A 16,250-nucleotide genomic window follows, 5' to 3' on the forward strand; every position below is an offset into this window, starting at 1 on the left:
TCTGGAGCATGTTTAGAAATGAATCTTCTCTCTTATATTAGATTGTATTGTGTCTGGAAGCCTCTGAGTCACATGATCCTTAGGCTGTTAAGAGCCTAAACATTGGATGTTACACCTGATTATCAGTCAGACTATCCGGCCTCATACCATGTTCACGATGCTCATGATAAATTGTGAGATAATGCATGTGCAGAGTTGTATTATGTGACAAAATAGAATATAATGTCTCACAATTTGTTTATTTAACAGCTTCGAAATGAAATAATTCAACATCGATGAAGCAGGGAAACGAATTTTGTGCAGAATGAATAGTACAAAACTTTTTACATTCAATCAGCTGCTCTGATTCAGAGATTGTGATTGTTATTAAGAAATATAAAATGTGGGATAAAAAAGTATCACAGTCAAATCAAGTCAAGAGGATTTTATAGTCATTTTTACTCCACACAGTGGTACACAGTACACAGTAAAAATGAGACAACGTTCCTCCAGGACCCTGGTGCTACACTAAACAACATAGAGCTACAACACACAACATAAAGCTACATAAAGTGCAACCAAGTGCAAACAGTGTAGACGAAAAACAGTAAAGACAGACAACACAAGACAGTGTGGGACAATACACATAACACAAGAGAGCGCCGACCAATAAACCTACTGTATACTCTGAATATACAATACTGTGCTATTAATACAATACTGTGCTAATGCCTACTATGTACAGTAAAACCCCGTTGTACAAAATTTGACCCTATTTTGCGAGCAAGTTTCGAAGGCACGAGCAAACCCACGCTGCCGGTTCCCCGCTTTCGGCCAAAGGTTGCATCAGTTGCTTAGTTGATCTTGTGTCGCTTTTTTCGCTCGTTGTTCAGTTCAGCAAAAACTTAACTTGTTTTAGTGTTATATTTTTATTTCACTACAAATCTGTAAAAATGTCTCCCAAGAAAATCAGTGATGGTGCTGGGAAAAAGAAAGTAAATAAAATTACCATTGAAATCAAGAAGGAAATAGTCGAAAAGTACGAGCGTGGTGTGCGTCTCAGCAGTATGGGGTGTCTAGCTCTACCATAAGCACCATAGACAAGAATAAAGAGACGGTTAAGAGAAGGAGATTCTCCTTTCAAAAACTAACTTCCTTCCTCTTTCACCATCTACCACCTTCTCACACTCACAATTAACCACTACCACGTGTTAAATTATGTTTACCGTACTGTACTGTATTTTTATTCATTTATCTTTATTTTAATTACAGTATTTTATTATCTTATTATTAATAATGCATTTCTTTATGTCAATACAGTAATTTGCGGTGTATTTGTTTGTTAAAATAGGCTACAAATGCTTTTTAAATGCAGAAATAAGCGATCGAATGAGGTCTCGGAAAGGATTAAATCGCTCGTCCACTGGGGTTTTACTTTATTGTGGCATCCCAATATTAATATATTTATTGTCATATTGTTTTTGGCTCAATTGGGCACAATATTATATAAGGTCATAAAATAAAACACGAATCCAACTTCATTTGCATGTTGAACAGATAAATTGCTCCTGAGTCACACATTTATTTTTATTGCTGTAAGTGCTTATATGACCTAAGATAGCAGTGATATAAAGTCGCAAAGGTCGACAGAAGTGTTGTAGTGTAGTGGTGCAGTAATATTGTCTCTCTCTCACACACACCCAAACACTTTTACTACTCCCACCACCTCGTGACTACCTACCTGGTTTTATCCTGTCCTGAGGGTGGAGCTCATTGAGTACTAGACAGCTGTTTGAGTTTGGATAAACACTTTGGGTTTGTTCATCATGTGTGTGTTTGTCTACGTGTGTGTTTGAGAAGAAACAAAGGTGTGTATTTCACCAGTAAGGTAAATTCAGAAATTTCTTTTATGACCTATTTTTGACAGAAATCTTTGCTTGCTTTGGATGTCTCCCATATTTTCAGGCTCGATTTACTCTTTTCAGTAATCTGATTTACCTAAGCTCATTCAGTTGACTGCTTTGAGACATTTTTTTAAATAAGAGTTTACACTCAAGTGTGTTTGTGTTCCACGTGACCAGTAGTTTCAGCCTCGTAAATTTTTCAAAGACTTCTTAATGGCAATAAACTTGATTTAACATCTTGCATGCAAATGTGCCTTTGATCTACTGCTCGTTTTTTTTTTTTTTACTTTATTAGCATTCTGTAATGGCATTCTATGGTTTCTGCCCTGTGTCTTTGTTGTGAAAGCGGTGGTTCTGTACATCACACTTCCTGCATTATAAAATTCTGTAGTTCCTTTTTAAAGTTGCATACTGTAACAGTTCCTTTTAACACATATACTAATCAAGTTCACTCAATATTATAGCATTTCTTGCTATAGTACTACTACCTTTACAACGGTTATGTCTTTTGCACCATGGTATTCCATTTCTCTTTTGTCTGGAGATATTTGGCCTTGCATTGTGCTTTGGTTTGCCTCACATGATAAAAACTAGCATGTGTTATAAATGGTGAGTTTGAATTTGGACACAATCTCCACTAGATGGAGTGCCTAGACCACAGTTCTATTACCAGATAAATCAACAAAAAAATAAATAATCTGTCTGAAACGTCTGTCTGATATCAGTGCTGTATACAGTAATAACAGTCGAAGATGTAGGACAATAGAATGTTGCATTATATTGGCAATAACATTGAAGAAAGACAAGTGTCCGTTTCAGAAGGTAAAGTTATTGTGAGACCGAATGCAAATGGATTGAATTAGAACAAAAAACATGGCCTGAAACAACCCTATGATAATTGTCAGCCTTCATGAAAGTAAAACCCATAAAGGTTTATTAATCTTTTAATCTTATATATTAATTTTAAGTAGTGTTTTGACATTGGGTGAAACCCTAGAGGCAATAGCAGCACTCTGCAATTCAGATCTCATGTTTTATGTGGGGTTTGATTCGCGACAAGTCATTGATCTTCCTTCAACCATCAGTCAATCTCTCAACAACCATGCAGAAGAGCATTAATGTTTTTTGACCTGTCTCGGCATTCAATACGTAATGTCTGACTTGTAACACTAGAATGTTGTTGGAACATTATTTGCCATCCTGATCACCAAATTCTTCCATGTTTAAAAACTCCTGGAGAATAAGAGAATCAAAAAAAACTTTCCGCTTATTTGAGTGGAAAATCAGATCCATTGTGTATAATGTTTTAGTTTCTGGTTATATTCAATTAAGCAGAGCATGTTTTCAGACTGTACAGCCCGAGTTTCAGTTTACACTCAAAAGTTCTGCTTGTTTTTATTTTTAGGCTGAAAGGCACCACTGCTCAGCCTGATGATGATGAAAAGGAGGATGATAACGGTAGTGTGGTCCATCCCCATAGACACAGGTAGTTTCGCCTGAGGGGAGAAGACGCCTGGAATCATAATAGATTACCATCAGAGAGTCGCAGGATGTCTGCGAGTACGCCTAATTCAGCCCCGCCCCCTAAAAAGAGCCGAGGAAAACAGGAGAACGAGTCTCTACAGGCTGCCAATGAAGAACTGAAGGCCAAACTAAGTGATGTACAAAATGAGCTGCAGCAGGAGAGGGCGAAGGTAGGTTGATCAGTTGCAGTGTTGAAGCCTATCATTTTTTTTTTTTTTGAGGTTTAATGTTTGGGGGCTTATTCTGGGTACTTAAGTTTCCTCTCCCAGTCCAAACTCGTGTGGTAGCCTGATTGGCATTTCTTAATTGACTGTAGTGTGTAATTGTTTGGCACCTTGTCCAGGGTTTCCTTCACCTTGGGCTGCAATTTCCCTGTGACAGGCTCAAGGCTCCTCCTTTACTGTGTACACTTAAAGTGGTAAAGAAACTGAATAGATGTTCAATGTCTAGTCCTAAAACATTTTCTTAATTGACTTTTAATTGTGCTAAACTTATTGCCATTTGGGCCTGTATAAGAAAGTGCATGAATGAAACTTGTAATAAGGAAAGTAAGGCTTTGCCTAAAATAGTGTTTAACGGGTTTCTCAACCTCGAATCAGTCTCGCTTGCATTTCAATCTTCACTTGATCTCAACACCCCCTTTAAGACTTGGCCTGGACTGAAGCCCAAATAGTGTGGGTCTTTTGGTTGTCTTGACTACAGCTCTTATTTAATGCTCACTGAAGCTGAATATTTACAGAGTTTGCACGTATTACCTATAGTATAAGAGGAGGTATCAAAAAGATTTTAAGACAAAGGGTCGTCGTTTTGATACAGCGCGAATAGCAGAAGGTGCTTGACACGCTTTGAAAAGAAGACTTTTAGGACATATTCCAGAAGTTGCTGGAACTCTGGGAACCCCCATTGCTGTGCAAGGGGAGTATTTTGAAGGGGATAGTGTGTTAATGCTGATAAATAAAGTACTTCTTGTAAACAGAGCTAGTCTTGAAACGTTTTTGATACCCTGATCTGCTGCATTTAGTCAAATAATGACAAATTAATTATGTTTAACAAGCATGTTTAGGGGTAAAGTTTTAATCCTGGTTGCTGATCTGTGTGTGTGGGATGTTGTTTATTAGCTGTTTTCAAAAAACTTTTGTGAAATACAGAAATGGTATTCCTTGCGCAGGTGTCTAAACTGCGTGAGCGGCTGCAGGATCTGCGGGGGCAGAGGGAGTCCGAGCAGCACAGGCATGCAGTTGCGCAGACGGAGCTGCGGGTAAAACTACGAGAGGAAAAGCAGCGGGAGGTAGCAGCTGTGCGTGATTCTTTGAGCCGGCAGCATGAGGCCGAGTTAGCACGTGCTGCCCGCATACGCCACTCTGAAATGGGACGTCTGCAGGGCCTGGTGAATGCACTGCGCAACGGTAACGGTGCCGCCGAGTTGAGGGAGGAGGCACGAGAAGAGGCACGCAGAAACCACGAGGCTGAGAGACTTAAACTGACACAGGAGCTGCAAGAAGCCAAGGCGGCACGCAGACAGGCTGAGGAAGCCCTGACCAACGCCGTGCAGGCTGATAAAGCCAAAGCGGCCGATCTTAGAGTAGCACATCAGGCCCATCATGAGGCGATCCAGAGGATCAAACGTGATAGCGAGAAGGAAGTCCGCAGATTGGTGAGCCGTGGAATGAAGGACGGATAATGAATTAGAAAGTGAAATAATGAAGTGTGAGAATAAAGAATATACAACCCCAATTCCAAAAAGTTGGAATGCTGTGCAAAATGCAAATCTCATAAACCCATGTTCTTTTCACAATAAAATAAAAAAACATGTCAAATGTTTAAACTGAGAATATATATAATTTCAAGGAAAAATAAGGTCATTGTGAACCTGATGGCTGCAACAGCTTTTAAAAAAGTTGGGACAGGGACATGTTTACCACTGTGAAGCATCACATCTTCTGTCCTTATACATCTGGGAACTGAGGACACCAGTTGCCCAAACAGGATTCTAGCTTCTCAACAACTCTGGGTGTTCTTTGTTGTATTTTCTTTTCATGCAGGAAGACCAGTTCAGCACCCAAATTCTTCTACTACGCAGTCATGCTATTGTGATAGATGCAGTATGCAGTTAGCATCGTCTTGCTCAAATATGCAAGGCCTTCCCTGAAAAAGTGTTTTTTTTTTTATGAAAGATGTTGTTGCTCTAAAACTTGTTTATATCATTCAGCATGGGTGGAGCCTTTCAGAATGTGAAAGCTGGCCATTTCACAGGCACTAATGCACTCCCATACCATCAGAAAGGCGGCTCTTTGAACTGAGCACTGACAACAGGCCAGATGATCCCCCTCCTCTTTATTCTGGAGGATGTGAGATAAAAAGATATAAGAATTTCTGTTTGTCTGACCACATAACAGTTTTCCACTTTGCCTCAGTAGATTTTGAATTAGATTTGGCCCAGAGAGGATAGTGGTGTGATGATTATCATGATGATATTATGTTCTGTTTTGCAATTTTATGTTGAGGTTTATTTTATGTTGAGATTATTCTGAAATTGTTCCAGAAATTTGTAGACAGTCTTTTACAGATTGGTGAAGCTCTGCCCCTTTTCACTTCTGAGAGACTTTGTCTAGTAGTTTAATAATTATTAATCTATTAACCTTATAAGGTGTAAAATGTTTCTCCAACTTTTTTACTTTTAATAACACTTTAACACTTTAACAACATTTTTTCTTTGTTGGTTGCCCTGTCCAAACTTTTTGCAACTAAATTCAAAATTAGCAAATTGTTTTTCCTTTAAATGGTACATTTTCTCAGTTTAAACATTTGATATGTTTTGTAAAATATGGGTTTATGAGATTTGCAAGTAATTAGTATTTATTTATTTACATTTCAAAGTGTTACAACTTTTTTGGAATTGGGTTCATAGTTAGAATATAATCCCTGATTTTTCCTATTTTTTTCTCTTACTAGAGGATCAGCTGAATAGACTTATGTAGAGTCCTGGTCCTTGAATAAAAAAAGAAAAAGTACAAAAAAAGTCAATTGTTGTGTCTTAACAGGTTACGTATATTTAAATTCATTTTATGAGTGAGGATGGTCAGAGCCATACCTTTATATTACATGCATATTTGGTGGGAGTTTGTACATGCCACTCGTATCTTGGTGTGTGTCTGTGTGTGGGTTAGATGGAGGAGCTGCGGGGGAGGGATCGTGTTATACAGACTTTGGAAAAGGAGTTGGGTGTGCAAGCGGGTCAGACTCAGCGCCTACTGCTACAGAAAGAGGAGGCTGAGAGGCACTATGGCAGTCCCAAGCGAGAGGTGGCTCCTGTACTTGGAGAGAACGCAGATGCCATCATTAACCAGGTTACACACAAACGCACCTAATCAGCACGGTCATTACTGTACCTGTATAAGGACAGCTTCCACATTATAAAGTTTTGAAGTATGATTTCAGGCTAAACTTTCTCTTCTGTATATGTGGGTGTATGTACAACGTGTGGATGTGCGCGAATGTGGATGTGTGTAGGAAGTAGATGAGCGAGACACTCGCAGATTCCAGCTAAAGATTGCGGAGCTGCAGGCTGTCATTAGGAAACTCGAGGACCGAAACACGCTGCTGTCAGACGAGAGGACTGAACTGGTATATATTCACACGATTTTTTTTTTCATGTGCACACACGTATATACCCATACAAGGCTAGTGCAATCATTGGTACAGCTTTAGTAATTAATTTCATTTTTATATAAATAGGCCTGCATTTTTATATTGCATTAGAGGGTAAATTATTCACAGTACCAATTTGTGTCAGTTGCCTAACCCCAAGAAAATATATAATTATTGGCCCTTATTTAATAAAGAGAACAAAACACAAAGACCAAACTGTTTTTGGAGTGTAATCAGTGACAGAGTACAATCCTGGGGCTGTTATTATTCCAAAGTTGATTATTTTTTATAACAGCATGATCAAATAATCAAAAATGGCACATCGGACCTTATCTATTTATAATAATATTTGAGGAATTTGAGGAATGTCTATAGTGCAGTAAGTCATTCTCTCAATTTTCTTGAAATGAAAAAGGCAAAACTACAACCTGCATATCTATACATAACTACAACCTATACAACCCACTGCCATTCCCATTGTAGAAAACTTCGAGTTTCAGGTTTATCTCTGAATGTTACAAAGCATTGCTATTGGAGACTCCAACAATTTCAAATATACATCACCTCAAAGATAACTTCAACATATGAATATAATCATTTTGTAAACTTTTTTTTCCCGTTATTATTAGACGTAGGTGAAGAATTGACCCTACAACTCCCCATGTATTAGTTATTACTATAGAAATATTTTTTAAATGTATTAGAATTGACCACAAATTATAATATATAAACAATATAATGCTGCCACTTGCTGTACAGCAGGTATAATTGTCCGAACCGCTATTATAAAAATAGTAACCAACACCTTGTGTGCAATTAGATTTGAGAGTTGAACATCATTAAGGTATGACTAGATGAAGCCTTTCTTGAACGTACTGTATCCCAATAGTTAATACCTTAGAAGTAAACACACAAAAAAACCAGAGCCTGTTAAAAACATAATAAAATATTACTTTTCATTCATCATAAAGGGGAATTCCTTCGATGTTACAGCAGCACAGAGTTAGAAGTTAGAAGTATTGATTAATAATTGATTATTATTAATGAATTAATAAACCTTTTGCTTTATCAATTCGAATATGCAATATCGAATATGACTCTGCTATCAATTACAGCAACAACAATCACTCATGTGGCTGTGAGATCATTCATTGTAGGTATGGAGGGTGGATAATACTTTCTTTCCTCTATGTGTGTGTGTGTGTGTGTGTTAACTCTGCCTGAACTCAGAGTGTAACAGGTACGTACTTGGTTTTAAGTTACAGTCCGGAAAACAAAAACAAAATTGCTTGCCGTTTTTTTATTAATGCGGTTTGTTATTATTAACATTTGTGAACATCGACGATTTTAAATATTACGCCTTCTTGTTTAAAAAATATATATAAAATAATATTTTATAATATTTTTTTTAAATTAAATATATATTAAAAAAAATCTAAATAATGCAATGCATTTTTTATTGTATTAATTAAATTGAAAAATCTATCAAATTGGCACAAATTAAATTGATTAAATAAAATTTATTAAATACATTTTATGGTTTACATTAATCATGTTAATCTTATTACAATAGATTCTATTTGGGTAATACAGATATGTATGTAAATGTATGTGTGTGTGTGTGTGTGTGTGTGTGTGTCTTTTACATTTAATATTACATTTTCTAAAGATATGACCTACTTAACTTCTACTTATTTCCCCCTCTAAATGTGGAATTGTCAGAATTTTCTTCTTTTAAGAGAAATCCTAAAAGCTGTAAAAATGCAGCATAAATAATGTGATAAATTGTGTATATATTTAGAGCTCTTTTTCTTCCTTTAGGTGAAAGTTAAATTGTTAGTTGTGTACATCTCATACAGCATGAAATCCATTAGTGTTTTTAAAAGGTAAATGGTATTTCAGCACCTCACACTGACCTGTAAGCGTTTGATGTGTCTTCGTAACACCTACTATCCTTCTTTCAGTTAAAGCGAGTGCGGGAGACAGATGGACAAATGAAACCCCTGTTAGAGAAGAACAGACGGATGAGTAAAAAGAATGAAGAGCTCCTGCAGACTTTGCAGCGTATGGAGGACAAACTAAAAGCCCTCAGCCGTGAGAACGCTGAATTAGTAGGTGACAAAAAGACAAGCACACACACACACACACACACACACACACACACCAACACACACATTAGATTTACACTTTACTTATACACACAAGGGCACACTTTGAACTCTGAAATATTTCTTAGAAGGAGAAGACGATCTTGGAGTCCCAGCAAGCAGTCCTGAAGAGGACGAGCTCTCTGACGGACCTAAGCCACGCACACGAGGAGTCGGAAGTGGAGTTTCTGAAGCTGCAAGTCAACGAACAGCGCAACGTCATTGAGGAGCTCACTCAGGTCTACTACTAGGATTACAGCTACTACTACTTCTACAACCACACACATATTAGAGATGTGTATGAGTCATTTAAATATACTTCTGAATGACTCTTTATATTTGGAGTGAATTTTGATCTAGTTGAACGAATTAGACATTATCTCAAGGTTATCTGTCACATGTGTAGAGGTTATGACCAGGTCATCATCATGGGGTGTGTGTGTTTGGTAATTGGTCTCAGATTATGATTATTACTGTGTAGTAATCAGCGTTGTTTGTAAATAAGGATGCTTGCCTGATTATCAAGGCCTATTCAGGGTTTTTTCCAAACCTCCCTCTCTTTTCTTCAGTCTGTTCATACTCACAGTCTGCGGCTAAATTGTAGCGGAATATTCAATGCATACATTCAGTGTAAGAACAATATATTACTATATGAACAAAACTGACATTTTTCTTTGTTTTCAGGAGCGTGATAGAATGATATTTAACAAAAAGAACAAGAGAAAAAATATCAAATTGCCAAAGGTGAGTAGATCTCACACACATTTACTCAAGTCTTGCATTACTGTAGCCAAAGAAAGTTGTGCTTGGATGATGGTGTGTTTTAAACTCTGTTGGGTGCGTGTGTATGTTCAGCCAGTCCATGCACTGTCACTAAGCAACCGTCTTCTCCGAGGGATGTGTGAGTGTGTATGTGTGTGTGTGAGGGAGAGACAGATTGTGAGAATGAGAGAGGAAAAAAGAGGTGACGTTTACACTTTTGGGAATTGAAAGTCCCTTTCTAACTCGCACACTCAAATCTTCTTTCAATGTTTGTCATTCTTTCATTCGTGGTAGATTCATTCTTTCTTCCTTGGCAGTTCATATAAGAAGTGATAAAGATAATTTATGCATAAAAAGGTTAACGCTATACATATAGGGATTTTTTTTTTAATTCAATTAAAAAGAAAGAAAATGCATAAATAAAAACAATCTTGATACTAACCAAGAGATCAAATATGGATGTGTGTCTGTGTGTGTGTGTGTGTGTGTGTGTGTGTGTGTGTGTGTGTGTGTGTGTGTGTGGTGTGATGTTGGGTGGGGTTTGCTTGTTCATCCCTGGCTGTTGCTAAGGAGGTGGAGCCTGAACACTGTAAGCTCAAACATCAGACATCATCAACACAATCCCCATGTACTCATTAATACAAAACAAACACATCTGTGAAGAGGAACTTCATTGCAAAAAGCTATGGACAGATTATGATCGAGATCACTACAGAGATTGAGGTGTAATTTTTCACGATTTGACTTAAATCTGGAATAACATTTTGGCATATTTAGGACCATTAATATAACCCTGGATTGAACACACACACACATACACATACACACAAACACAAATCAATATGCCTGAAATTTTCTTGTTGGTCCTTTACTTGTCATCCTTCATTTGTCTGTGTGCACTGGTGTGCCTGTATTTCTCTGGCTGTCAGGAGATGACCTACAAACATGATGGTAAGAGTTCACAGTGAATTATTGGCTCAGAGGTTTTAGATTTTAGTGCTAGTTTTAGAACAGTGTGTGTTGTTTTGATAGTTGCTTATTCGTACTGGTGTCGCACCTCTATAGAACATATAAGTCAGTTTCTAAAATAATGTCACAACAACGTTTTCAAAACCTATGCAGTGTTGTTTTGCTCCACATTGTTTCCCAGTAATACGGAAACTAACGCTAGGGAAACGTTTTTGTGCAAATGTTTCTACAATGTTGCAGGTGAATGTTCTCGAAAACACCTCCCCACTCAGAAAACGTTAATTAGACGTGATGATGTGGGACCAGTTCTGCATTCTACACAATTATTTAATAACTTAAACTGGTCCACTCATTTTCCTTTCTTTTAGAGGCGTGTTGTGGAGACATATTTTGGATTTGATGAGGAGTCTGTGGATTCAGAAACATCATCTTTGACATCGTACAACACAGACCACACCCCAGCCACTCCAGAGGAGGAGCCTGAGGAGGTAAGTAATCCATATCAGAGTTCATATTATAGGGTTTCAGTCTAAGCAAAACCTAGATGTTTGTTGGTCTGGAAAAGCCCACCAGATGAACAGCCAAAATAGCTGAAAAAATGTCTCTGGGTCACTGATTTACTGCCTTCCCTCTCTGCCTCATAGTCAGTTTGGTACATAGCAAACATTTATTTTTTATTTTTTCGCTTTATTTTTGTAGAGAATGCTAATCAGTTTGTAATTCAATATCAGTTTTCCAAATGTCTCTTTTCTTTAAAATACCTTTACATTTTTAGTATTTTGTAGTATTTATTGCATGCCTTATTGCCTATGTTTGTTGATACTGTGCTGTGGATAAATTTCCCATTGGGATGAAAAAAGTTATCTATCTATCTATCTATCTATCTATCTATCTATCTATCTATCTATCTATCTATCTATCTATCTATCCATCCATCCATCCATCCATCCATCCATCCATCCATCCATCCATCCATCCATCCATCCATCCATCCATCCATCCATCCATCCATCCATCCATCTATCCATCCATCTTTTGTAGAAATTGTAGAATTTCCTTGTGTACATAGAAATATTGAAATTCATTTCTTAAAATTCTGGGGTTTTCAGACTATACAAAGTAGAAGTGTCTAAATTTCACAATGTGACAATTTCATTTTTATAAACAGTTTCCAATGGCCAACATTTAGGTACCAAATGTTCCAGCATTGTCATACGGTACATTTAGTAAAAAATGGGCACCGATGGGACCAAGTCAAATTCTAATGGATGTACAACCGTACATGTCTGGGGATCCAAAAGAAAACAAAATTGTGAGCTTTTTGCATGGGAAACATGTTGTTTTTCTTTGTTTTTCAATCAAATCAAAACTAGCCAATCATGGGGATCATGGGTTGATGAATGAGGTTGAGGGCAGGTAGAAGTTTTTCATTTAGTGTTCAGCTGCCCAGTGATGCAGCAAAAGCAACAGTTGCATGATGCAGTGGCCTAATGTGTTAGTTTACCCCTCTCTTGTTGGTAACCAGCTAGTCGGTGGAGATGGTCTACAGGTTCTCCTTGGTACCTATACATCTAAAAAATCTTTTTCAGTAACAACTAAAAATGTGTAATCACAATTTTATTAGTACATATTAAGGCTGTGTGAAATATTTAATCGCATGATTGTCATGAGTTCACTTAAACGCACATGTTTATCTGTTCTAAATGTATCTTAAATTTATAATTTTTTGAAACTCTAACATAGGCATAGACAAATATGGATGCTTTATGCAGATGTTTGTTTATTATTAGTGAAACCATATTCAACATGGAGCACGAAGACAAAATACACGTGTTAATGTTTTTAAGTAATTATGGTGTTTTAAATTACTTAAATCATCAGGACACCAAACAGAACTTTTGTTTCCACAGGGACGGTTTGGATTGCCGGACATGTGCATCATGTTTGCTTGTTTTGAGACTTGGCGCATCTGTTAAAAACAAATGTTTAGTGATTAAAAAGGTGTAATTGTGTTGTGTTGAAGGTTTTAAGTTCACCTCTTTTATAATTATTTATATTTTTAATACAAATGGTCAAACAGAAATGTGCACTTCATTAATAGCGAATAAATCAAATTTGTGCCGTTAAAAAACAAATGTGCCGTTACGCGTCATTAATGCGTTATTTTTGACAGCCCTAATATATACGTTCTTTTTTTTATCTGTGATTGGTCAGGCTTTTTCCAGAGAGGAAGCAGAACTTCGTTTTCGACAGTTGACACGAGAATACCAGGCTCTTCAGCGAGCGTATGCAATCCTCCAAGAGACCACTGGGCCGCTTGACCCTGAGAGAGACTGCAGGGTATGATCTAGGGTTAGATGGCTACTTGTACCCAAGACAATTGTATCCAGCATTCCCCATGCTGCACGCATAAGCATGTGTACTTTTATTTCGCTATCTGTTTATCTGTTTTATTTATTTATTTGCAAGGTTAAATCAATTCACCAAGTAGTTAGGCAATATTAAAACCTAGTACTAGTATCTTGTGTTGCTGTTCATAATATTTTAAATTAATCACAGCCAGATGGCCATTGAAATGGTGGACTGGAAGTGCAAATGCTTTGTATGCATTGAGAACCTCTTTTTCGCAAGCACAATTTTTATAAGCAGACTGCTTTCTGTGCTTAAAGAGGTATTATTCAGTATAATTCTGGAGCACCGTTCTCAGAAGTGCATTGAGGTTGCATTCTTGATCAAATATGGCTCCTTTGTTGACAGCAAAATGTTGGGCTTAATGCCTACCACAGCTACAGTTCCTGAATAAAAACTAAAATCAGGTGGCTGGTAGCATATTTAAATAACACATACTTACTCATGTAAGTTCTGTGTAATATTTAAGTAAAATGAATGCACTAATCTTAAAGGTATGTCAGATACTGAGCGAAGTTGGTCATTATATTGATTAATGGCTCCTGATCTACTTGAGATTCTGGAATTAATAGAAGAAATCATGAAAGGAACTAAATATATGTCTTTCAGTGATTTTTCTTTTGTGTATGAGTAATAGGTATACGCATCATTATATGCATTTTAACAATAAGAATTTTATAGAGCTGCCAAAGAAACCACCTTTACATACCATCCAGTTTCACCACACAATTAAGCTATTGCACACAGACCCAAATGAAGCTGTGTGTCTTCAGTCTGCCATAGGCTGGCTCTCTGATTGGCTATGTGCTCTGTCCGTCAGACGCGGGAGCAGCTGCAGGCGGAGCTGAACTCCTGCCAGGCGAGGAATGCTGACTTGGAGAGGAGCCTGGCAGAGAAGGGGCAGGTAAAGGACAAAGTGAATGGGAAGAAGAGGCACTTGGCAACTGACGTCCTGCTCTGTTCTCATTGGCTTTGCTGCTTGTCTGTATGGCAACAAAATTTGTATGCTGGCACCATGTGCAGACAGTCTGGCACGAAATCGTGTAATGTTACGTGCTCAGCAGCTCAGTCCTAATGCACGTATAACGTATTACTGAGGCCTAGAAAGAATGATTATTGATCATTATTTATTCAGTCTAATCCATAATGGCAAGTATTACTGTCAATTGTTACAGATAAGCAAAGATCATAAAAATATCATTACTGAAAACACCGGACGATTCTGGTTTGATTCATCACATTTCGCCACAGTGTATTTTAAATCAGATTTGTTGGGATGTCTGGGTGGTCAGTACACTGACCTACTTTTGTACATGTATGATTCCCGAGCCATCTCTTTAATACATAATACAGTGCATGCTTTCTGATTGATTCAGTTGCATTTCTTTCTTTTCTTTAGCTATTATTCTTTTTATAACATGCTAATAGTTTTTTTGCACGCTTCATAATAAACTGTGGCTACTGCACTACCTTTAGGGCATATTTAATTTGCGATACGTTTATCTATGTCTGTATTGGTTGTATATAAGTTTTGTGAAAATTGAATCCATGATATTTTGATTTTAGATGCATAGTGTGCATTTGTGTGTGTAATGCAGGACTCAAAGTGGGTGGAAGAGAAGCAGAATCTCATTAGGATTAATCAGGAACTAAGAGAAAAGGTATTTCCTCTTCTGACATGCGCATTCCTTCGCTACGCATTCAGAGAAACCGTGTGTCTATTGTATGTTTGTGTGCGTTTGTGTGAAATAGATAGAGTTACTGAAGCAATCCGAGTTGCAGTTGCGCTCCGAGGTGAGGGACACACAAGACCAAAATGAGCTGCTGGAGTTCCGCATACTCGAACTGGAAGTAAGAGAATCCCATGTTCCCACGGCAACAACCCGGGGTGTCCGAACCCCACTTCTGTCTGCATGAGCCAAACATGTAGATGGCCATAAACGCATATGTGCACAAACAATGCCCTCACACACATTTGCACTGCATCCTTTTTTTACGTTAAACATTCCTCTCTTTCATTTTGTTATTCCGTTCAAATGATGTACATTTATTGTTTTCTTCAGTTGAATAGAAAGTGGAATAAAACTGATTTGAATCGAGCTCCTTACCATTTTTTGACTCCACTTCCCGCATGTTATTTCTGTGTCCTGTATGCATGAGTGGTTGTGTTGTGTGGATTTGTGCTCGTGTGCACGCATTTGTCTGTCTTCTGATCAAGATTTTCATATATTTTTTTAGACATAATCATTTCGGAGTCACACATACTTTTATTTTATTCTATAAAAATACATCATTTGTAAGAATCAGATTTTCATTTCTAAGTTAGGCATGTGTCAGTATTCCATTTTGTATTATACTAATAGCATAATACAATAGAATATCATATTCACGCATATTTTCACGTAAGTATGCCAGATTCTATGAAATTGTATACAGTTTTGATTTGACCAAAGTAGTGAGCACAAATTATAAGGTCAAAGATACTATATGTGAAACATCACACCCAAATGTGATTATTGTATGTCACATTACAAGACCATAAGCAGTAATTTGCTGCTTTGCTGATTTAAAAGCCTCTACTTGGTTTTGGAATTCCTGTTTTTGGGGATTTGTGCTCAGCTATAAGAGCATTCAGTTGGTCAGAAGCTGATGTCTGGTGCGCAGTCGACGTTCCACTTTATCACAAAAGTTTATTCTATGCAGGCAACTCAAATTCTTTTCCTTCCTCCTTGGCAAATTATATCTTCATTGACTTTTTTGTGCATGGAGACAATGTATTTACTGGAACATAATTGGGCTGTTTAGTGAAATCATTTAATTCAATTAGATTTTATTTGTATACTGCTTTTAACTGACATTGTCATAAAACCAGTGGAACCAGACTTAAAGGAGAACCCATCCTAATCTG

At 37.3% G+C, this 16,250-nt stretch overlaps 1 protein-coding gene across 5 annotated transcripts in view; it reads left to right on the forward strand.

Moving 5' to 3' along the window:
- jakmip1 (janus kinase and microtubule interacting protein 1) overlaps positions 1 to 16,250 on the forward strand; it is a 28,127-nt gene that overhangs the window by 3,915 nt on the left and 7,962 nt on the right. For 3 of the 5 annotated variants that reach the window (XM_046850017.1, XM_046850021.1, XM_046850020.1), the window contains exons 2-13: positions 3,289 to 3,577; positions 4,576 to 5,061; positions 6,575 to 6,754; positions 6,918 to 7,031; positions 9,020 to 9,166; positions 9,292 to 9,441; positions 9,887 to 9,946; positions 11,302 to 11,421; positions 13,148 to 13,273; positions 14,163 to 14,246; positions 14,941 to 15,003; positions 15,095 to 15,193. In XM_046850017.1, coding sequence (XP_046705973.1) covers positions 3,434 to 3,577; positions 4,576 to 5,061; positions 6,575 to 6,754; positions 6,918 to 7,031; positions 9,020 to 9,166; positions 9,292 to 9,441; positions 9,887 to 9,946; positions 11,302 to 11,421; positions 13,148 to 13,273; positions 14,163 to 14,246; positions 14,941 to 15,003; positions 15,095 to 15,193 — 1,773 coding nt within the window. In that variant the 5' untranslated portion in view covers positions 3,289 to 3,433. Of the gene's footprint in view, positions 1 to 1,718; positions 1,868 to 3,288; positions 3,578 to 4,575; positions 5,062 to 6,574; positions 6,755 to 6,917; positions 7,032 to 9,019; positions 9,167 to 9,291; positions 9,442 to 9,886; positions 9,947 to 11,301; positions 11,422 to 13,147; positions 13,274 to 14,162; positions 14,247 to 14,940; positions 15,004 to 15,094; positions 15,194 to 16,250 lie in introns of those variants that run through there. The other 2 variants (XM_046850019.1, XM_046850018.1) reach the window with 2 other exon arrangements.

This window comes from Silurus meridionalis, chromosome 5, assembly GCF_014805685.1.
Source record: "Silurus meridionalis isolate SWU-2019-XX chromosome 5, ASM1480568v1, whole genome shotgun sequence".
Taxonomy (NCBI): domain Eukaryota; kingdom Metazoa; phylum Chordata; class Actinopteri; order Siluriformes; family Siluridae; genus Silurus; species Silurus meridionalis.